This window comes from Hyperoodon ampullatus, assembly GCF_949752795.1.
Source record: "Hyperoodon ampullatus genome assembly, chromosome: 16".
In the NCBI taxonomy this organism is placed as follows: Eukaryota; Metazoa; Chordata; class Mammalia; order Artiodactyla; family Ziphiidae; genus Hyperoodon; species Hyperoodon ampullatus.
The window spans coordinates 11,694,683-11,718,111 of NC_136929.1; the positions used below are offsets into that span (position 1 = coordinate 11,694,683).

Consider the following 23,429-nt stretch of genomic DNA (forward strand, 5'->3'; position numbering starts at 1 on the left):
GGAATGATTTCACTGTCATGTTGATGCCTTCTCCTAAGATCCTCTAAGTGAAAGAATCTTTAATATCTTTAGGGAACTCTACTTTGATTGCCAATTTAGATCAATTTTATTTTTAGAATTATTTTTAGAATTAATTATTTTTAGAATTAATTATTTACTTTAGTTTTAGAATTATCTATCATTTTGGTTATCTGGGTTCAACTTGCTTGCTGTGAGGTAAGTAATCATCTGATTGTCTGTATGTCTGTGAAATTGTGAAACTGAACAAAAATTGCCAGGGAAAAGGAATTTGGGAAATGTTAAATTTATAATACAATTTAGGAAGTCAAGTGGAAAGGAGGTCCATACTAGTTTGGCTACAGCTGTAAGTTGCTGGGTTTAAAATAAAATAGATTTAGACAAATAGTATCTCAGTCTTCTTTATCCAGAAACCACTATTCAATATATCTGCCCCTCAAAAAAAAAAAAAAAAAAAAAAAAAGAGCAGTGAGTTTAGATGCAAGCTTGAAAAAGAAAGGGGTATGGTACAAAGATTCCATAAGATCAAAGTGGGAGACCGTCAGGGCCAAATGATAATATTTTCACCCTAGTTTGGGGCTCCCCCCATGTCCCTCACCACCTCTCCTTTCTGGGGACTGGCTGTCTACCAACTGCTCTGGCTGTGTGTGCTGATGGCCACCTGAGCTGGGAAAGATAAACAGTAACTACAGTGGGCCCCTCATCACAATACTGGTCTGAGGAACTAGGAGAAGCCTCACTCACACTTGCTGAGGTACAGAGAAACGTGTTAAGAACGAGAAATACAATTTTATCTGTGGCATAGACAAATCTCTGATATAACATCATGTTTTCTTTTTTTTTTTTTTTAATATTTATTTATTTATTTATTTGGCTGTGTCGGGTCTTAGTTGTGGCGCACAGGATCTCTAGTTGTGGTGAGCGGGCTCTAGAGCACACGGGCTTAGTTGCCCCGCAGTATGTGGGATCTTACTTAGTTCCGTGACCAGGGACTGAACCTGTGTTCCCCCCATTGGAAGGTGGATTGTTAACAACTGGGAAGTCCCAAAGAGCATGTTTTTATAATGGGGATTTACTGTGTAAGTCTATTAACTACATCCTTTCTGATAATTATAAAATTGGCTTAACTAAATTATAACTAATTATAACTAGATTATATTCACTCTAAAACTGGGCTCGAGTATTAAAATAAAAATTCATTTAGGGCTTTTAGCATCTAAACCAGAATTCAAAAAGGAGCTAAAACAGATGACTTTATAAAGTGAAGAAAACTCTGTGAAATCCCTCTTTTGCAAGGGGAAAAATTTCTTTCACTCATATCCCAAAATAAGTGAGGAAATTAAAGCTGCATGAATGGTCCCCAAATGAGATAAGCTCTTCTATTTGAATAAAAATTTCATTAGGTTCAAGTATTAAAGAGGCAAACCAGACAGTATAAAAGTTTAATTCTTGATCCATTGTTTACTTACTTGCTGCCAAATGGTTTGGGGAATTTTTTTTTTTAACTGTAATTCTTTTCCAACATAAAATTATTGTGTGACGAGCCAGGAACACAGAGAACAATGCTAAGTGCTGCAGGGTCATGGAGAGAAGGAGAGTGGGTCTTGCCTCCAGTCTGCCTTGTGACTGGCAGGTTCCCCTCACATTAGCAAGTCAAAGTGTCCCTGATGCTGACACTGGGCTCAATAATTCGACCCTCCATTTCTTCACCTACTTTTTCAGTCACACATTCAACCAGTATTTCCTAACTGCCTGTTAAATACATACATATACAACACATGCAAACCCTTAAGGACCTCAATGTAGTGAAGGATAAAAGGCAAATAAACTCCCAATAATAATACAAACACAAGCCACTACAGGGGTAAGAATCCAGTGCTAAGGAACCTTACAGGGGCGAATAACCAACCAGCTTCAGGGGTCAGAGAAAACTTCCTGGGAAAGGCAACATCTAAGCTAAAACTTTTAAGATAAATAGCAGCCGGCCAAGCCAAGAGATGGGAGTGCGGTGGGAAGGAATGTCACAGCTGTTGGTGGAACAGCCTGTGAAAGGCCAGGAGTAGGAAATCCCGTAAGGCAAAGATGGAGAGAAAGGCGGGACCCACCTTCAAGCTGTGCCCCTGGGTACCTCTCTCTGAGAGACTGGCAAGTCAGGAAGAAGAATCTCCCTGTGTACAAGGGGATTTGTCTTAATGAGATATATGCCTTCCCTGTGCCTGTTGATTTCAGCAGCACAGAGAACACGAATCAATACTGAATTTTAGAAGACCTGTCATAGGCTATATGAAATTAACACAATGAAAAGATTGGATCTGCAGATAAGAGGTTCCTATCTCCAAGTGAAATATCAAACTCCTATCCTGCATATGAAACATAACTCCATGTATAAAAAACTGATTACTGTAATTCAGCAATGAGCAAATCATGTCTAGTGAATAAATCAATGTAATCACCTCACAACGAGAAGTCTTTATAGCAGCTAGGGCAGAAAAGGGAGGGCACTGAACTTGGCAGAGAAGAGGCTGGGCCTGGTTGTCTGAGTTCTGCAGCAAGTCACTGGACCTCTCTGGGCCTCAAATCCTCATTTACACAAGAAATAGTTGCTGTGGCTGTTGCTTGTGCTTCTAAAACCCATTACTCTGGCATTAACATAATCAAAAGTACTTTAATCACCAAAGGAAAGGATTTCAACAATTTATAAGTCACAGATTTACTACGGTTTTGTCTGAGGAAGAAAAAAAAAAGGAGCATGTGCCCTCAAACTGTCTTAAATTAAAAAACCAGTTAAGTTCATGTACCTTTTAAAGGCTGATAAATCACGCATAACCAAGTATAAAGATAATTAAAATTTTAGTACAAGCAAATGAAATTATGATTTTTTTAAAAGAAAAGAGAAAGTAAAAACTGTAATGTAACTAGGCGGGCAGGCAACGATTGGGGCTGCTCACTTCCCTTTTCGTTGGTCTCACTTCCCTTCTTAGGTTAAAATACTCCTAATATGTAAATTATTCCACTAAAGACTTCCAAAGTTCTTAACAAGTTGTAGGGATGTTTTTGCAAAAGGAATTATTTCTAGATGTCCATGTGATAGAAAAGGGATATGAAGCACTGGGGACTTAATAAATAAAGCAAACCAAAGTAGGTAAAGGTATATGAAAAGCAGAAGCAAATAATTGAGGGTCCCAAAATTTCTACCATTTAGAAATGGTTTAGGGCTTCCCTGGTGGCGCAGTGGTTGAGAGTCCGCCTGCCAATGCAGGGGACACGGGTTCGTGCCCCGGTCCAGGAAGATCCTACATGCCGTGGAGCGGCTGGGCCCGTGAGCCATGGCCGCTGGGCCTGCGCATCCAGAGCCCGTGCTCCACAACGGGAGAGGCCACAACAGTGAGAGGCCCACACACCACACACACACACACACACATACACACACACACACACACACAAAAGAAATGGTTTAGCAGTAAAAAGCAGATATTCAATGATTTTAGGAACTTTGTAGTAAAGGGTTAACGCTGTTTGGAAGTTACCTACTAGGTGCCAGGTTAGCCCTTGGGCTTCTCTGGTTTAGAGTCCTCACAATCCTACCAGATGGGTATTATCTCTATTTTAGCACTATAGAAACTAAGCAGGAACAAAGGCTCAGAGTGCTTAAGTAACTAAACAAAGTCACACAGCTTAGAAACTAAGTTATACTATGAATTCTATTCAGTCAGCATCAAATCTCATTCTCTTTCAACAGATGATGCAGACTTTAAGCACTAAGTAAACAAACTGAAGACATTTTCTCCTTTCTGTATGATTCTCTTAAATATATGCCATCATTTCATGGGGAGCTTATGCTAAGAATGACTTCATAAACAAATCATTTGTGAAAGAGAAAAACCACATCCAGGGCAAAGTCATAAGTTGAAAAAGCCTTATTTCAGAGAGTACTTCCTGAAAGAGACAAAGCAGCAATTACAGCTGAACAAGTACCAACTCCTATACCGAGTATTATATTTGAAACAACTTCTTAAAGCAACGGAAGAACCTAAAACAAAAGAAATACAGCATTTCTTAAATACACCATTTCTAGAAAGAGCTGTTTTAACACAAGCAACTCAAAGAAATCTTTTACAGAACTGGGTATACCGAGAAATGTTCCTCTCAAACACAGCCTTTTGATGGACAGGAGGTAAGTAGCATTTAATTAACTTCATCACAGATTATCAGAAATAATGCTGTACTTATTTACTAAATCTCAAAATCTTTGTTTTATTTTAATAATATATTACTGAAACTATGTTGGTGAAGGACCCTCAAATGGGATATACTGTCATCTTCCTACATTATTAACATGTTTCATTTATTTTCAATACTGTTTTACATTAATAGTAAATGTAAATTTTTTCAACTTAAAGAAAATGTTGATACAATAAGTCAGAAATATCTTTAGGAGTCTTTGTCACCTGGTTTCAATTACATTGTTTCACAGAATGTACTTAAAGGCTTTTAAGAAAAGACTATAGCTAATCATGGAATCCAAAGTTTTTAAAATGCTCACTTAAAAGCCAATCACTTTTCAATATTTATCCAAAAATTTATCTGTGTGTACAGAGTACAACCTATATGGTAATGCCTTTAAAACACATACATCACACATATTTTAGTTAACCTTAAGCAAATGAACACAACTGTTGGTGACATAAAGTCAGCTTGAATTCAATGAGGGGAAAAAGATTTACTCAAAAATGGTTTGTAAGTAAGGAATTTCTGTGACAAAATTCGGGAATAAGGATGGGTGGAGGGAGTTCTGATACAAAAGAAAAAAGGATACAAAATGTCATTTACATTACAATTTTTACTATTTAAAAATTCATGGAAAGTTAAAAATGAGTCAAGTCTCTAAAATTATTTTCCTTTGTATGGTAATACTAGAGATTTAATTTTTCTATGTAGTATTTTTCTCATTTTATAGAAATTAATATTCTAGTCAATACAATATTTGGAAATTTTAATAAATACAGGCTTTTAAATATATAGAATTCTACTCCAAAATCATATTTAACCTAAATATTTGGCAAACTCGCTACAGTCAGGAAGGTAGGAAGGGAAGAAAGGGGGGAGAAGAAAACAAATTCATAGCTTGTGTTTGTCCTCAGCAACTGCTCAAATTAATTTTAAATTACAGCCCATGATGCCACTACCAGATGGCTAACCTCCCCCAGTTTTCACTAAAGAGAGACTCAGGGGTGAATGAGAGACAGACCATTCTGCAAAGTGACATTTTTGAGGGAAACTTTTCTTACACCTCCATATTTCAAGGGGGATGCCACAAGGTTCCATCTCTTTGTAGCGAGTCTATTTTTAAAATCACTGTTGTTGATGTTATATCGTGGGTGATAGAAGTTTCACACTGAGGGGGTCACAGCTAAACTCCTTTCCAGTAGAAATGGGCATTTGGGGGGGTGGAAATTAGTTTCTGCAAACACATAAAGTTACTGAGTGACTTCTTACTAATAACTATTTGTCTTTGAGATTCCTTTTTTAAAATTAAATTTGACAAATAATACTTACGCCTCTGGATCTCGGTAGAGTGAGGGCGTGAAAGTTACCACACGAGCAATATCTTATTCTCAAGGAGTGTAATCCGCTTCTGGGGCACTGGTAAACACCATCTGGAAGACTCAGCATTAGGCACTCCCAACTGTGCATTAAAAACTAGCCCATCTATTGTTTTAAGAGTCAAGTTCTTGTGGGACTTCCCTGGCAGTCCAGGGGTTAAGACTGCGCTCCCAGTGCAGGGGGTACGGGTTCGATCCCTGCTCGGGGAACTAAGATCCCTCATGCCGCAAGGTGTGGCCAAAAAAAAAAAAAACAGAGAGAGTAAAGTTCTTGATCTGTATACCATGGCACAAGACACTGCTGTTTCTAGACCTATGATAATCTAGAGAGAACATAATACTATGAAGAAGTGTTTGCCACTTAAAAAAAAAAAAAAAAAAAAACGGTTTGATGGCCAATGAAGCAAGCCTTCATTGACAAACTAGAGAGTGCTTGCTATGGGTAACCCCGCCAAAGTTTCCTTCCTTCACTTATCCGTCAATTCAGCAAATATTACTTACTGAGTATCTACTATGTCCTCACCAGGCAGTGGGGATTCAGCAGTAAAAAGGAAAAGTTCCTGCTCTCAAATGAGAATTACTGTGAATATTCAGTAAGCAACCAGTTATATGGTTTCTTTATTAGTTTTCCAATACATAATTTATATATTAAAATTATATTTAATGAGTAAAAATTCATTATTTGGACATTACTAATCTGGGTTACCAAATATTTAAACAGAATGAAGATGATAAAAAGTGGCAAGCTATCAATACTTTCTAAGATTCAAAATTCAGAATGGCCTTTCCCCAATTAGTCCCAAACAAAGGATACCTACCATAGGCACAACTGCTACCCAATTTCACACTACAGAGAGAAAATGAATACATTTGCCAGTGCATCATGACACACCAGACCATCTTAATACACTAATATGTTAGTACATATTAGTAATAATACCTAGGGAGTGTATTTCTTAATAAATACTAAGACACATATACTGACTCTATGACATAAAATACTGTCAAAATTAAAATCCACTGATATGCCAAGTCGAGTGTGAGAATGTTAAGCATTTATTTTTTCAACAAAGAGTTTTATTCCTCCTATTCTTAACTATTTTACAGTTTCTAAGTGTCATGCCCACAACAAGCTATACGATGACCACCCCTCACAATCAAGCTCAACCTGGCCCTTCTATCGAGCCATATCCAGACGAATACAAAATAGCAGCCCTTGTCTTCTACAGCTGTATCTTCATAACTGGCTTGTTTGTTAATGTCACTGCCTTATGGGTTTTCAGTTGTACCACCAAGAAGAGAACCACTGTAACCATCTATATGATGAATGTGGCACTACTGGACTTGATATTTATCATGAGCTTACCCTTTCAAATGTTTTATTATGCAAAAGGTGAATGGCCGTTTGGAGAGTACTTCTGCCAGATTCTTGGGGCTCTCACAGTGTTTTATCCAAGTATTGCTCTATGGCTTTTTGCTCTCATTAGCGCCGACAGATACATGGCCATTGTACAGCCGAAATACACCAAGGAACTTAAAAACACATGCAAGGCCATGCTAGCGTGTGTGGGAGTCTGGATAATGACCCTGACAACCACCATCCCACTCCTACTGCTCTATGAAGACCCAGATAAAGCCTCCACCACTGCCACCTGCCTCAAGGTTTCTGACATCATCCACTTAAAAGCCATTAACGTGCTGAACTTCACTCGACTGATTTTCTTTTTCTTGATTCCTCTGTTCATCATGATTGGGTGCTACTTGGTCATTATTCATAGTCTCCTTCACGGTAAGACATCTAAGCTGAAGCCAAAAGTCAAGGAGAAGTCTATACGGATCATTATCACGCTCATGGTCCAGGTGCTTGTCTGCTTCATGCCTTTCCACATCTGCTTTGCTTTCCTGATGCTGGGAGGGGACGAGAACAGCTACAACCCCTGGGGAGCCTTCACCACCTTCCTCATGAACCTCAGCACCTGTCTGGATGTGATTCTCTACTACATTGTTTCAAAACAATTTCAGGCTCGAGTCATCAGTGTCATGCTATACCGCAATTATCTTCGGAGTGTGCGCAGAAAGAGCTTCCGCTCAGGTAGCTTACGGTCCCTAAGCAACATAAACAGTGAAATGTTATGAACGGTCATTGTTTGTCTTCGATCTCTTTAAATTCACTTTACTAACTTAGGGTCAGTGGATATTCTGTATGATATCATCAAGTCCCTTCTCTCCTGAAAAAAAATAATAAACTTTAAGAACCCTTCCTCCTTTGTGAGATCTTATTATTGTGGCAGCATAATTAAATACACTAAAGTACTTCAATAAATTCATTACCTTTATTTTTAAAACCTGTATAAAACATTTTCATGAATTACTGGGAGAAAAGCATCCAATTCGTGTTTCATATTCAAGCCTTATCTAAATACATAGTTGACTTTTTGGATTTAATTCTATGTGCAGGTGAGTCATGATGTCAATCAGGTCAGCAGGCAAAATAATGGAGCTATTGTTTGAAATAATTTGATTGAATTATTTTCCAACTAGACGCAGCTCCCTTTGGTCTAACTTATACTCCGAATTGGTGGTCTAAATCCAGTTCTTTGTATTCTAAACACCAAACTTCCATGATTCCTACACAAACAACTACGTTCAACTCATCACTGTTACTGCTGCAGAGCAAAATCTGCAGAAGCAAAAGCACCTGAGGGTGCTGTAAAGGCCATTGCCATCAGCCCCCACCTACTCTAAGTTCATTTTCCTTTGGAAACAGACAATAGTCATTCAATAAACACTTACTGAGAGCCGAGTATGCACCAGACTCTCCTTGAGACTAGTGGGGGGGACCTCCCTGGTGGCGCAGTGGTTAAGAATCTGCCTGCCAATGCAGGGGATACGGGTTCGAGCCCTGGTCCACGAAGATCCCACATGCTGCGGAGCAACTAAGCCCGTGCGCCACAACTACTGAGCCTGCGCTCTAGAACCCACGAGCCACAACTACTGAGCCCACGAGCCACAACTACTGAAGCCCATGGGCCTAGAGCCCGTGCTCCGCAACAAGAGAAGCCACTGCAATGAGAAGCCCGCGCACCACAACGAAGACCCGTTGCAGCCAAAAATAAATAAATAAAATAAATAAATTTATTTTTTAAAAAAAAGGACAATTAATCCTGCCAAAGGGCAACAGGGTGCAGAAAGAAAACCAGCAGGTACGAGAATACAAATACACAGCATGTTAAGAAAGCTGAATGACTGACAGGGGAGTGGCTTGAAACACTGGATTGGGGTCAGATTATGAGGGCTTTGAAGGGAAAGAAAAAAACAACAATATATGGGGTGGGGTGGCTGCTACTGCTAGGATGTCTGCATAAGTGGCCTTACTTAGTTCCCTCCACTGCCCTGTGAATTACAGAGCATGAGCCCCAATTTACAGATGAGGGAAGTTGCGAGAAGTAACTTGCTTAAGATGACACACAAATAATACACGGCAGAGCTGGAATCTCAGGTAAATTGGTCTATGTGATGGCAAAGCCTAAGCCATCCATACTATTCTAGACGGCCCTGATGCCGCCTTGAAGAAGCTTGATTTTTATTCTGAAGAAAATAAGGATTTAGAGGTTTTTAAAAGGAAGATTAGCATGGTCAAACTTGTATTTTAGAAAGATAACTTCTGAAAACATGGCATGAAATACTTTGGAATTGATAGGAAGACTAGTTGGAGAATTACTGCAAAAATCTAGGCAAGAAAAGACTGGTTAAGACTGGGATAATGACAGAAGGAGTCAAGGAGATGCGATGAAGAGCTGACTTCCATAGGACTTCGACTGAGTAAGAGTCAGTGCCCTACCCCACTGATGAGAAGAGGGAAAGGTTTCCAGCTTGGATGACTGAGTAGATGAAAATGCCATTAGTTAAAATAAGGAGCACAGAAGGAGGAGGAGATAAGAGTGCAGAAAGAGAGGTGATCAGGGGAGGTAAGAGCTTCTGAACATGACGAATTTTCCTGGAGTCTTCGAAGTCACTAGGAAATAGGACTGAAGAAAGATCAAGAAAGCAATATGGACTGGAAATAGAGAGCTGGGAAACAAACAACAGATGCTAACTGTAGTTGAAGTCATCGGGGTGGACGCGACGGCACAGAGAGTGCACCTGGAGTAAGCTTGAGAAAGGAGCTGCACAGAGTAAAGAAGGTCAAAGAGGACCAGGAGAGAGCAGTGTGCTAGGATTCAGGCGAGCAGCTTATTTCAAAAAATAATGGGACGTCAAAAGCATTTAATGTGCCACTGAAAGGTCAGATAAGACAAGTGAAAACAAGCCACTGGCTTTAGAAATTAGTTGGTTACTGGTGACCTTTATAAGAGAAGTTTTGTTTTTTTTTTTTTTTTTTGCGGTACGCGGGCCTCTCACTGTTGTGGCCTCTCCCGTTGCGGAGCACAGGCTCTGGATGCGCAGGATCGGCGGCCATGGCTCACGGGCCAAGCCGCTCCGCGGCATGTGGGATCTTCCCAGACTGGGGCATGAACCCGTGTCCCCTGCATCAGCAGGCGGACTCTCAACCACTGCGCCACCAGGGAAGCCCTAAGAGAAGTTTTAATAGTGGTGAGGTTAAAAAAGAGAGAGTGAGAATTAAATAGGAAGTGAAGAATTGCAGGAAGTGCAGGTCAACTTGGCATTGATGAGAAAGAAAAAGGTAACAAGACATTATGTGGAAAACACTGCAAATTATAAAACACATTGACTAAAAAGGGTTTCCTCTCCTGAGTTTTTGAAGCTTGCTTACCATCAAATAAAAGATATATTTACAAAATGCAAAGTTTATTGAAGTAAAGATTTAGGTTCCAAGAAGTCTGTGTTTGAGAACGCGTCAAGATTCAAAAAAGCCATACTATAATGTTTCATGATTTAAAAGGAAAGAGAAATATATTCTCATTCAGGTGATGTCTGAATTAACATTCACACTGTCTTTCAAAGGGGATCCTATAACTTTTGAATTTACTCAAATTTGCAATTCTTGCTACTAGCTAAGATTTAAATAGGTAAAAGCCTTCTGGCCTTAAGAATTAGTAAAAACATTGCCACCAACTTCAAAATTGAATCAATCTTCCTTATAGGTACCAGTCACGATTCCATAAAGAAATAAGTGTCATGCATTCAAAGAAGTAAGTGTCATTGAACTCTATGTGCAATAGAAAAAAAAAAGTCATCACACAAGGGGACGATGTACATAAGAATTAAAAGCTATGTTACTACCCACCCACTAACTTTATTCTAACACAAACATACACAATACACATAACCCTTCTACACCTCAGTAGGCCTTATAAAGAACCAAAAAGAATTGGCCTCAGTGAGAAACGTTAGGGGAAAACTAATGATTTAGTAATGCTACTTCTTTTCTGAATCAACATGGAATCATTCCTAATGACTACACTATTTACCACAACAGCAGAATAGTCAACTTAAACTTCTTAGTCTAACTGCAATTACAACCCGTAAAACTCAAAAACTGCATAATTATGACACAGAACTTTATGGGTCTCCGTTAAAATATTATTCAGGATCATACATTATTAAGACAACTAAATATCAGTACTCATGCCAATAATTCAGTAAATCCCATGAAGGGTAGCTATTACCATCAATATTAACAATGCAAGTGTGAGAGCTATAAGGTCACTAACCGTATTTTAAAAATAGAGATCCAAAGTGAATCTAAATCAAGGTACCTGCAATAGCCTAATAGTTCTCAAAAATATATACTGAAAATTAAAATAAGGCAGAAGTTAGTACACACACATTTTAAATATATGTTACCTTTATTTTATAGTATCTCGTCTCTTACAAACAGTCTCAGAAACTTAATTCAGGGATGCTTTAAAGGCACTTATATGTGCCAACAACTCTGCTCCTAAATGCCAATGATTTCATAAACGAATGCATGTTTTCTCATTTTGTTTTTAAAGAAGACCAACACAGTATGAAAGCACAGACCCTCTTTGAGTTAGGTTGCCCACTGCAGATTGGCTACAAAGTTATAACCTATGTAGTGATTTTCTTTTACCTTTGGTGGAAATATATAAACAATATCATTTAAGAAAAGCATCATTCTTCAGAAGCTTAACTTCAGACAAATAAATTTTGTTCCCTAATTAATTAAATTTTGTGTTTTTATGTTTAATTAGTTAACAAAGCTACAAAGACAAAATTTCACTATGAAAACACAATTCTATCTTCAGGACCAGAACAGAAAATTCATTAAAAATTCTCTAAAATATGAGATTTGAAAGCTAAAAAAAAGAGTGAGTGTAAAACAGATTCCGTTTCAAGAACATAATGAAAATGTTAAGTATACACTGGAATTTTTACATATAAAATCAATTTTACTATATCTAAAAGTTTAAAATATCCTCTTACTGACTTTCATGTATAATCACGCTCTAAGTCAGATTTAAGTAGTTATGAATTAAGCTAATATTTGAGAGCTACTTACAATCCAGAAGGCAAGTTTCTGGCTGCAGTGATACCAGAGGAATACCGCACAGCTTCAGCGAGGATAAAGTCACCCGCCACTGACAACACCCAGGAGCCCAGCAGAAAGGACTGAAAATAAAACAGGAAGAACATGACAGAGAGGAGTCTTCTACAAATAAACTAACATTTATTTAATTAGAACCAGCTCAGGTATATATATATATTTTTAAAGTTTGTTTTTGTTTGAATAGACTTTTCAAAGTGAGGGAGTAAAACCGTATTGGTCAAATGTATTAACTTCCGTAATTCCTAAGTATGTTGAAAAAAAGATATTTATAGCATGACTTATTTTTACAACTAATACACAAACCATTAAGCAAAATAAGTGATTAGAATTTTATCAAAATAAAAATCCTTATTAAAAGGGTTATGGCTGGGCTTCCCTGGTGGCGCAATAGCTGGGAATCCGCCTGCCAATGCAGGGGACACGGGTTCGAGCCCTGGTCCAGGAGGATCCCACATGTGCGGAGCAGCTGGGCCTGTGAGCCACAACTGCTGAGCCTGTGCTCTGGAGCCCATGAGCCACAAGTACTGAAGCTCGCGTGACTGGAGCCTGTGCTCCGCAGCAAGAGAGGCCACAGCAATGAGAGGCCCGCGCACCGCAATGAAGAGTGGCTCCCACTCGCCGCAACTAGAGAAAGCCTGCGCGCAGCAACAAAGACTCAGTGCAGCCAAAAAAAAAAAAAAAGTTATTGCCCACTCACACTGATATTATTATCTATTATCATCATTATTATTTTATTATGCTAATGGCTTAAATTTAAATTTTTTCTTTGGTTAATGTCCATGTTCCAAATCAGGCAGAGGATCACGTAATAAAAAGATAATTGTTAATGAAACACCAAGCTTAACAAAATAAAACTATTTAAAAACAAGAAAACAGAAACATTTTTTTCTATAACCTAAGTAGCAAAGGGAAAATACATAAAAACTTACTGCAAATTTTCTGCTTCCATATCTTCTTTCAAATATCCTAAAATTATAAATAAGCAGGCTACTGCAGAAAGTATCTTTCAAATCAAGGCAAATTATTCTTCCACAAATCAACCTCCAAATCTAGATGGGGATTTAAAAAAGAATAACAAATAAGAGTAAGATTTGTTCAGGTCTCTTCCTTAGCAAATTTATTACGTTTACTTTATACTGCTTATTTTTAATACTCTAAGCTCAGATTCCCCAAGGTAGAACTGAAACTCTCCATATCTCTGTAGCAGCTCTTAGAAATGCACACTGAGGGCTCCTTAAGAGGTTCTAGCAGGAGAGTGTGGCTATTTGCACTCCTAGACAGAGGGTGATTGTCCTCCATCCAGGCAGGTCCCACCTCTAGAGCACAAATGCCCACAAAGTGGTGCAGGAGAAGGGGACTGCTGCCAACTTAGCCAGGTGAACCAAATTAACCCCCCAAACAGTAAAGGTACCAACACAGGGCCACAGGGCCCTGACATTCCCTTACAGCAGTGGTTCTCAGGGCTGGCCATATAATCCCCTGGGGATCTTTCTAAAAAAGTACACCAATGCCCGGGCCCCACCACTAGGCTCCCTGACTCAGTTGGTCTAGGGCGAGGTCTTGGCATCAAAAAAAAAAAACAGTTTATGTAGGTGATTCTACTGTGCAGACAGGATTAAGAATCATTGTATTACAGCAACTGAAATCATACTGAAGCTCTACTATATTCCAACAGAAAGCAGTAGTATGGATAAATAACTGAATCACAGGAACTTGGCAAAGCCCACCTAAGCAATGGCATTAATTACATCCCTATGAAGAAAAGATGTCAGTGCTCAATAATGGATTATCATGCTTAAAATGGCTAATCAAGTATTTAGCAAAGAAAAGGTGGCAGGTTATAACCATAATTTGCACTAACACTCTCTGATATTGTGATTTATAATAAGAAATATATTTTGGTCTTTGCCCATTGGAATTTCCAAAGTGAAGAAAGCTATAACGGTGTCTTTTGTCATGTTAATGAGGTGACTTCTGGAAGCACCTCAGAATGGGGGCTGGCTTCCAGGGGAACCAACCTTGTGATTAGAAGGTCAGAACTTTCAGTCCCACATCCTGACCTGCGGGGAGGGAGAGGGGCTGGAGGGTGGATCCACTGCCAATGGCCAGTGTTAATCAATCCTGCCTATGGAATGAATCTCCATAAAAACCCAAAAGGACAGGGTTCTGAGAGCTTCCTGGGTGATGAACATGTGAAGATCTGAGGACAGTGGGGCTCAGAGAGAGCACGGTAGCTCCGCACCCTTTCCCCTTACCTTGCCCTGTGCATCTCTTCCATCTGGATGTTCATCTTTATCCTTTAATAATAAACTGGTAATCCAGTACATAAAACGTTTCTCTGAGTTCTGTGAACTGTTCTAGCAAATTAATGGAGCCCAGGGAGGGGGTCGTGGGAACTCTGATTTATAGCCATTCGGTCAGAGGTACAGGTAACCACCTGGGCTGGTGACTGGTATCTGAAGTGCGAGTGCAGTGGGCAGTCCCGTGGGACTAAGCCCTAACCCTGTGGAATGTGATGCTCTCTGGGAAGATGGCATCAGAACTGAGTTCAACTGTAGGACACCCAAGTTGGTGTCTGAGAATTGCTTAGTGTTGGTGTGGGGAAATCCCTGCCAAGTTGGAAATGGTAACGGAATACCCCTTTTGCACTCCAACTCACAGACAAGACCCAGCACCAGCATTTTTCATGTGATCAACCCATAAATCTCAAAAGCCACAGACTTCTGCTCTTCCCAGCAGCAAAAACCCAAGAGAAATTTCCTACTTGGTTTAACCACCACTGTAAAAGTAATTCACAGACTCTCAATCTATTAGAGCTGAGAGAGAGCTTAGCTCCTCTAACATATTCAAACTGAGGCAAGTTTTTGAAAATGTTAAGTATGCATACTAATCATACAAAAAACAGATTTAACATTGTTTAATTCTCTTGAAATTAAAAATTGCATTTCCATGAGTAAAAACTGAAGCTGAAAAGAGATGTGTAAAAGGAAATACTGCAACTGCTTCATTATAATCTGCTTTGCTGAAATTATCAATAAATACAACTAGAGAAGTTACTTGTTAGTGGAATATTAATAATAAATACTATTTCTTACAAATTTAGAGGCTTTGAGAGACTAAGAATGGCAGGAAGAAAGGCAAATCAAAGAAGAAGGCCTGCCTTCTCCCCTCCCAGAGGCCAGTGGAGCGGAGCTCACCTGGAAGTCGTCCTTGACTGCCTGGAGGTCGTACACAAAGAACCTCTGGCAGTGTGGCAGGAGGAGGCCCAGCAGGAGGGACAGGGCACTGGGGACCAGTAAAAGACCCTTGGACACAGGTGCTTTGTCTGGAGGGAAAAACAAAACTGCTTTCAGAATGACTGTCCCTATGATTTTAAAAAGCACATGATTGAAAAGCAAGAGAATTCACTTCTTTTGAATTAGAATGAAGACAAAGTTCACACACTCTGGAATTTAATTCTTATTAACATATATTTTCAAAACATCTTCCTGCAGAGGTAAGTGATCAAAGGGCACTGGAAAACAAGTGAAATCGGCTGATGGGGGCTTCACTGTCATCTGGCTCTTATACAAGACCAAGCCAAGTTTACTTCCATGGAATACCTTTTTAGAAAACCAAAGTATAGAGAAATAGACAGAGGAGTATGTTTTCTATCAAACTGACCAGTTAGCTCCTGAGCATGACTGGGATTCACGTACATAAACATTCACTTTAAGAAATTTAAGAGGCGGTTAAAAGTGCTAACATTGCTGCCTGCAGTGGTCTGCTGAGATTTTCCACCACGGGCACCCTGGAGCCTTGTCTAAATCTCACGCAGCCTTCAAACAACAGCTCAGTTTCCACTTCCTTACATCAGTCTCTCCCATTTTAGCCTGAGGGGCTCTTCCCCCAACCTGCATCCCCGTTTCCAGGTACTAGTTGAGGAGTCAGGGTCTGGAACCTGTTTGGCCTTGCCGACTACATTAAAGATTCCCGAGGGAGGCCACCTGCCTTCTCTTCTCTATGTTGGCCATAAAACCTAGCACAGCTCCTTGAGGGAATGAAACGTCCAGATCATCAACAGGCAAGACCACAGGAAAGCGTCACAGACACTTTCAGACAGAGACATTCTCAGATCGTGTGAGGTGCACTTCCATGGGGAGTGAAGCTACTAGTTATGGTTGGTATAGTGTGGTTATTGCACTTGTTTGCGTATATAAAAATAGCCCAACTATTTCCTCTCTGGTAAGGTCTTACAAACAGCTAAACTGGAACCATCGGTAAAGTGGCTGCATACTATTTTCACGACCAAGATGCAATCAAGGCTCCAGGGAATCTAAGAGCTAACGGAGCTCCCCGCCCCCCAGAAAACGGAGTCCCCACCACCTAGTACCCCAAACGTACCGGAAAGCACCGTGGTTGTGAGCCTGACCAACCTAAGTCCTAACGCGAGCAATTTCAGCCTGTTTTCCTCACCTGTAAAATGAAGATAAGAGACGCTACCTCAAGACAGTTATGAGAAGTAAATAACGAATGAATATAGGGAAAACTGCTCCAACCACCACAATCACAACCCCAGGAGACTGGGCCTCCTTGGTTAAAGGCAAGCTCCTCCCTTATTATTCCAACAGGACTGAAGACGGAGCAGAGGTGACAGAGGTGCGCCTTGAAGGTTTCCTCCTTCAACTTGGACTTCACCGATCCTTGTGAAATGGGTCCCATCATTTATTCATTCCTGCCTCTTCCTGGCTGCCTGCAAGATTCCACTGTAGGTTCACGGTCTCAAATCTCAAACTGACACTCTCCACGGACCAGCAATGCTCCCGCTCTTCTATAGTAAGTGTGCCCTCTCCTCAGACCTTCCTGCTGCACACTCCCAATGGCTTACATGTCACCATATGAATAAATGAATGGTTTGCTTTGGTATTCTCACTCATATCTCTCCAATTAATAAGCACCTACTCCTGCACACCATGCATTATCCGAGGTCCTGGGGTATAGCAGCAAATGATGGACAAAGTCCCTCCCCTTGTGGGACCTACAGTCTAGACAGCAGAGAAAAGAAAATACACAAAGCAAGGTAAATATCATGTCAGATACAAACAAATGCTATAGAGAAATTAAGTGGGGTAAAGAGCGAGGCTGTGTTACCCACCATGGACTTCCTGCTCTCTCTTCAGATAAAAGATAGGACTGCTACCCACCCACACCTGCCCCTAACTGAAGTGGCATATGGCAATGTGACTTGCTTTGGCCAAGTCAACATAATAGATGTCACTTCCAGGCAAATACTGGAGAGCCAGTGAATGGCCTTTCCCTTGGCCAATGCTCAAGATGGTGGCTATGCTACGAGCCGGACGCCAGAGTTCAGGACAATACGGAACAGGCCCTGCCAGGCGACTCACCATGGAGGGACACCAGCAGTAGGAAACAAACCTTGTCGTTTCAGGTCCCTGACATTTTAGAGCCGTTTGCTACGGCAGCATAACTAGCCTATCCTGGTTTAGGGGAAAACATAGTGCTGGTGGGGAAAGAAGGGTGCTCTTTTTCATAGCGTGATTAGAAGGCCCTCTGACGAGGTGAAATTTGAGCAGACACCTGAGGATGTGGGCCTTGCAGATATCTGGGGAGCAGCATTCTTGGCAGGGAAAAGAGCAAGTCCAGGTGTTGTGAGACAGGAACACACTCAATACGATCAAGAAACAGTAAGGCTGCCAAGGCAGCTAACAGCAGAATGAGCGAAAAGCAGAGAGGCAGGATATAAGGTCAAAGAAGTCGAGCAGCAAACAGTGTAGAACCCTATAGGCCATAAGGACGTAACCTTTCCTTGGAGAGTGACAGGATGCTCTTGGGGACGTTAAGGAAAGGAATAACATGATCAGACGTGTTTTCAAAGGATCGCTTTGGTTGCTAAGTTGAGAAGAGATTACAGGAAGGCAAGCATAGAAGAAAGGAGACCCGTTAGGAGGCTATCATAATAATCCAGACAGAAGATGAGGATGGCCTGGACCAGGGGGGTTTGGGTGGGGGTAGTGAGAGTGGTCAGAACTGCGGTATGCTTGGAAGGTACAGCAGGCAGGATTTGCTGGCTGACTGGGTATAAGGTATGGGCAAATGGAGAAATCAAAGATGATCCAAAGTTTTTGTTGCGAGCCAGTAGAACTGTTGCCAGCTCCTATGATGGAAAATTGTCACCCTCTCCCATACCATGCCTACAAGATCTGGGCCCACCTTGCAAACTGTTCCCTAACCCCCATCTCCACCCCCCACCTCCTAGGGCTCTACCCTTTATACCAATGCTGCTCAAAGTAACTAGTCCACAAGCTGTTACCAGTCCAGAGTGAGAACAGAATGTGAACCAACACACTATGTCCTGCAGGGAGGAAGTCCTGCTATGAAAAAAATATCACCTGCACTGAACACGTGCTCTGCTCAAATGTCACCTTATCTGTGGATGTCCCATGTAATTCTCTATCCCCTTTGTTCTGGTTTATTTTTTCACAGCACTTATCAACAACTGACTTATTAATAGTGATTCACCAAATCTATGATTCAAACTGACTGTAAGATATACCATTATTTTAGGTGTTACTAAAAAAGAAACACTGTCAAATAACTCTAAGATGGCATCAACTGTAAAGTACAGCCCAATATTAGAAACACTAAAATGTGAAAAAATGCAATTTGGAATCAAGAAATACATTTCTCTGTGTATTGTCCATCTCCCCATCCTCAGTCCCCACTAGAATATAAGCCTCTTGAAGGCAACAATTTTGTCTGCGTATGTTCACTGCTGCAGTATCCCTCATGCCTATAACAGGATCAGGTCCGTAAAGGCAGTCAACAAGTGTTTACCTAATGAAAGGTGACTGATAGATAAGAGATGCTCAATAAATAATGGTGAAAGCAACCCAAGCATCCACTGATGGATAAGCGGATAAACAAAATGTGGTATATCCATACAGCAGAATATAATGAATTATATTCAGTCTTTAAAAGGAAGGAAATCTTCACATGCCACATCATGGATAAACTTTTTGGACATTATGCTGAAGGGAATAAGCCAGACACAAAACGATAAATACTGTATGATTCCATTTCTATGAGGTACCTAAGGAGTCAAATTCAGAGACAGGAAATAGAAAGGTGGTTTTGAGGGGCTGGGGGGAGAGAAGAATAGGGAGCTGTTTAATGGGTATAGAGTTTCAGTTTTGCAAGATGAAGAGTTCTAGCAACAAATGCACAACAATGTGAATGGGCTTAATGCCATGGAACCATACACTTAAAAATGGTTAAGATGGAAAATTTATGTTATGTGTATTTTACCACAATTAAAGACTAAAAATAAATAAAATATTTACTGAATTAATAACGGATCCTATTTATACAATCACTTTAATTCTGCCTAGGACTAAACCCCTAAAAATACAGACCTGATTACTTAACTCAGATAACACTACCATTAAGTCCTCTTAAGATGAGCAAAAATCAGATCCCAAAAACCTATGAGGAAAGTAACAGATAATATACAATGGTCCAAGAAGTCCCACATCACAGGACAAGTATACAGTATTACTATGGACAGCAGCATTTACCGATTAACTCAAGGTCTGTACATTTCGCCATATGAAGTTTACCGCAAAACAAACAAAAAAAGAACTTTAAATGATTATTAAATTCTAGTTAACAACATGTATGCTTAAGTGTTTAGAGATAAAGTGACTACAACTTACTTTGAGATCCACCAAAAAATAAGACAAATTGATGAAACAGAGAATGGATATTTAATAAAGCAAATATGTAAAATGTTAATTGCAGAATCTAGGTGTTCATTATACCCTTCTTCAACTGTGGAGGTGGGCAAATAGTGAATCACAGAATATGAGAGCTGAGATAAGACTTCAAAACACATGAAGCAAAAACTTACAGAAACAGATAAATTCACAAATATAGTAGGAATCTTCAGCACTCCTCTCTCAGTAATCAATGACACAAGTAGACAGAAAATCAGTGTCATGGACTGAAATGTCCCCCGCCCTCCTCCAGATTCATATGTTGAAGCCCTAACCCCCAATTCAACTATATTTGGAGATAGGGTCTTTAAAGAGGTAGTTTAAGGTTAAATGAGGTCACAAAGGTGGGGCCCTAATCCAATCTGTTCTTATTGGAGAAGGAAGTGGCACCAGGGATGCACACATACAGAGGAAAGACCATGTGAACACACAGGGAGAAGACATCTACAAGCCAAGGAGAAAGGCCTCAGGAAAAACCAAACTTGCCAAGGCTTGGATCTTGTACTTCCAGCCTCCTGACCTGTGAGAAGATAAACTTCTGTTGTTTAAGCCATCCACCCACACTGTAATACGTTGTCATATCAATCAGTAAGAATATAGAAGACTTGAAAAACAATATCAGTCAATTTGACCTGATTGACATTTATAGTATACTCCACCCAACAACAAAAAATTACACATTTTTTTTCAAATGGATAAGGAACATTCCCCAAGACAGACCATATTCTGGGCCATAAAACACACCTCTATAAATTTAAAGAAATTAAAATCATACAAAGTACGTTCCCTGATTACAACAAAATTAAACCAGAAATCAACAACAGAAAGATGGATGGAAAATCCTCCAAATACAGCTGACCCTTGAACAACACAGGTCTGAACGTCAAGGGTCCACTTATATGATTTTGTTTTCAATAAGTACATACCACAGCACTACACAATCCATGGTTGGTTGAATCCACGGATGTGGAACCATGGATATGAAGGGCCAACTATAGAGTTATACTCGGATTTTCGACTACATGGGGGTCAGCACTCCAAACACCCACGTTGTTCAAGGGTCAACTGTACTTGAAAATTAAACAACATACTTCTAAATAATACCTGGGTCAAAGAGGGAGTCACAAGGGAAATTAGAATATATGTTAAATAGAATAAAAAGTAGTACAACCAAGCAGAATTTGTGGGCTGCAAATAAGGCAATGCTTAGAAGGAAATTTATAGCATTAAATGCTTATACAGGAAGAGAAAAGGTCTCAAATGACAATAAAGAGTACAAGCTTTAAAATACTAGAAAAAGACGAGCAAACTAAACCCTAAGCAAGCATACGGAAAGACAGAATTATGAGCAGAAATCAATGAAATTGAAAACCAAAATATAATACAGAAAAATCAATGAAACTAAAAACTAACTCTTTGAGAAGATCAATAAAATTGATATACCTCTAGCAGGACTGATCAGGAAAGAAAGAAAAGACACAACTACCAGTATCAAGAATAAAGGAGGGGGGCTTCCCTGGTGGCGCGGTGGTTGAGAGTCCGCCTGCCGATGCAGCGGACACGGGTTCATGCCCCGGTCCGGGAGGATCCCACATGCCGCTAAGCGGCTGGGCCCGTGAGCCTGCGCGTCCGGAGCCTGTGCTCCGCAACGGGAGAGGCCATAACAGTGATTGGCCCGCGTACCAGGAAAAAAAAAAAAAAAAAAAGAATAAAGGAGGGGACATCACTACAGATGCCATAGACATTAATAGGCTAGTAAGGGGTTGTACAACATTGTGAAATGCACTTAATACCACTGGACTGTACACTTAAAAATGGTTAGAATGGTAAATTTTATGTATGTACTTTTATCATAAATAAGATAATTTTTAAAGGATAATAAGGGAATATCAGAAACAACATTTTAGCCACAAATTTGACAACTTGGATGAAATAGGCAAATTCCTTGAAAGATGCAATCTACTTATCAAAGTCAAAAAGAAATTTGAACAGTCCTATAGAAATGAAGAAACTGAATTCATAGTTAAAAGTCTTCCAACAAAGAAAACTCTAGGCCTGATGGCTTCACTGAAGAATTGTACCAAACACTAAAAGGAAAAAGAATACCAACCCTACATAAACTCTTCCACCACGTAGAAAGGAGAGAACACTTCCCAATTCATTTTATGAAGCCAACATTACACTGATTCCAAAAACAAAGACGTTAAAAGAAAACAAGAGACCAATATCTCAGACCAATTTGCTAATATTTTGTTGCAATATTCTCAACAAAATATTAGCAAATTGAATCCATACATAAACAGGATAATACATCACAATCAAGTGAAGTTTATACCAGGAATGCAAAGCAGATATCAATGTAACTCACTACATTGGTAAAGAAAAATGTACTGCACAACTCTATTCACATCCTGTACAATTATGTGCTTATTCTATGAAGCCAATTTTTGTCCGTTCATGAGACAAAACTGGTCACCTACTGCTGTGTAGTTAATGCCAGGTTATCCCTTTGATGTAACCTTACTCCTAATACTATCCAACATTTATTGAGCCCTTGGCAAGTGCAAAGTCCCATTCACAGCACTTTATGTGTACCACCTTGCTCCTGAGGCTCCTACCCCTCAGGGCCTTTGCATCTGCTACTCCCTCTGCTCAAGATTTCTCCCCACATCCAGCCTGTCCTCACCACTCGGTCCTCATTTCGGACAGCATCTCAGAGTAGCATTCCCTCGTGACTTTTTGTTTATTGAAGAGCACTTTTCACTATTTGAAATTCTTCTTTGTTTCCTTCTTTGTCTCCCTCATCAGAATGTAAGCTCAATGAAGGCAGGGTCTTGCTTGTCTTGCTCACTACTATATATTTCTATACCCAGGACAGTATCTGGCATAGAGTAGTGTTTTAGTAAGTATCTGGTGAAGGAAAGGATTACATGAGGTAGACGTGACCCTCTCCAAGTTTATCATGAGAAAACTGCGACTCAAAGCGTGAGTTACCTGTCCGTGATCACAAATGACTCAGCCTGGGTTCCACTTAAAATAAAAGGCAAGACAAAGACTAGCCGGCAGGTAGTTTATTTTGGAATGTGGTTCCAGGGAGCAGAAGTGAAGGACACAGGGAATGAAACACAGAGGGAGTCCATACAAAGATTCATTACGAAGCTGGCCACCTCTATGAGTTACAGATGTTTCTGTCAAGTGCTGAGTCCCACAGGATTTTCTAAGAAGCCTTGTGAATGTATCTCAGAAACATCACCCAGGGAAGAAACAGGAAAGCATTTTTATCCATCATCCCGCAAATGTCTAGAGTGGCCACAGAAAAGAAGCCCCAAGGGAAGAACAGAGAAATAAGCTTTACCAAATCAGACCAGGTTACACCAAACAAGAGTACAGAAATACATGGAATAAGAGGTGAGGCCGAGGACACAGGAATGCTGTTCAAGAAGAGGTGTCTGATCTAATGGCCAGGGAGTGGAAGAACAAACCCTGACAATCTGACTACAAATA

General features: G+C 40.0%; 2 protein-coding genes across 2 annotated transcripts in view; one reads left to right on the forward strand and one right to left on the reverse strand.

The window, feature by feature from the left end:
• Positions 1-23,429, reverse strand: part of UBAC2 (UBA domain containing 2) — a gene marked incomplete at its 3' end in the record, with an annotated part of 163,200 nt that overhangs the window by 120,767 nt on the left and 19,004 nt on the right. The window contains exons 2-4 of the mRNA XM_079721697.1: positions 15,351-15,478; positions 13,083-13,202; positions 12,106-12,215 (exon numbers count right to left, since the gene is read on the reverse strand). Coding sequence (XP_079577823.1) covers positions 12,106-12,215; positions 13,083-13,202; positions 15,351-15,478 — 358 coding nt within the window. The remainder of the gene's footprint in view (positions 1-12,105; positions 12,216-13,082; positions 13,203-15,350; positions 15,479-23,429) is intronic.
• Positions 6,741-7,757, forward strand: GPR18 (G protein-coupled receptor 18; the record flags this gene model as incomplete). Its single annotated transcript, XM_079721962.1, has 1 exon — positions 6,741-7,757. The coding sequence occupies one exon, from the start codon at positions 6,741-6,743 to the stop codon at positions 7,755-7,757; it is 1,017 nt and encodes a 338-aa protein (XP_079578088.1).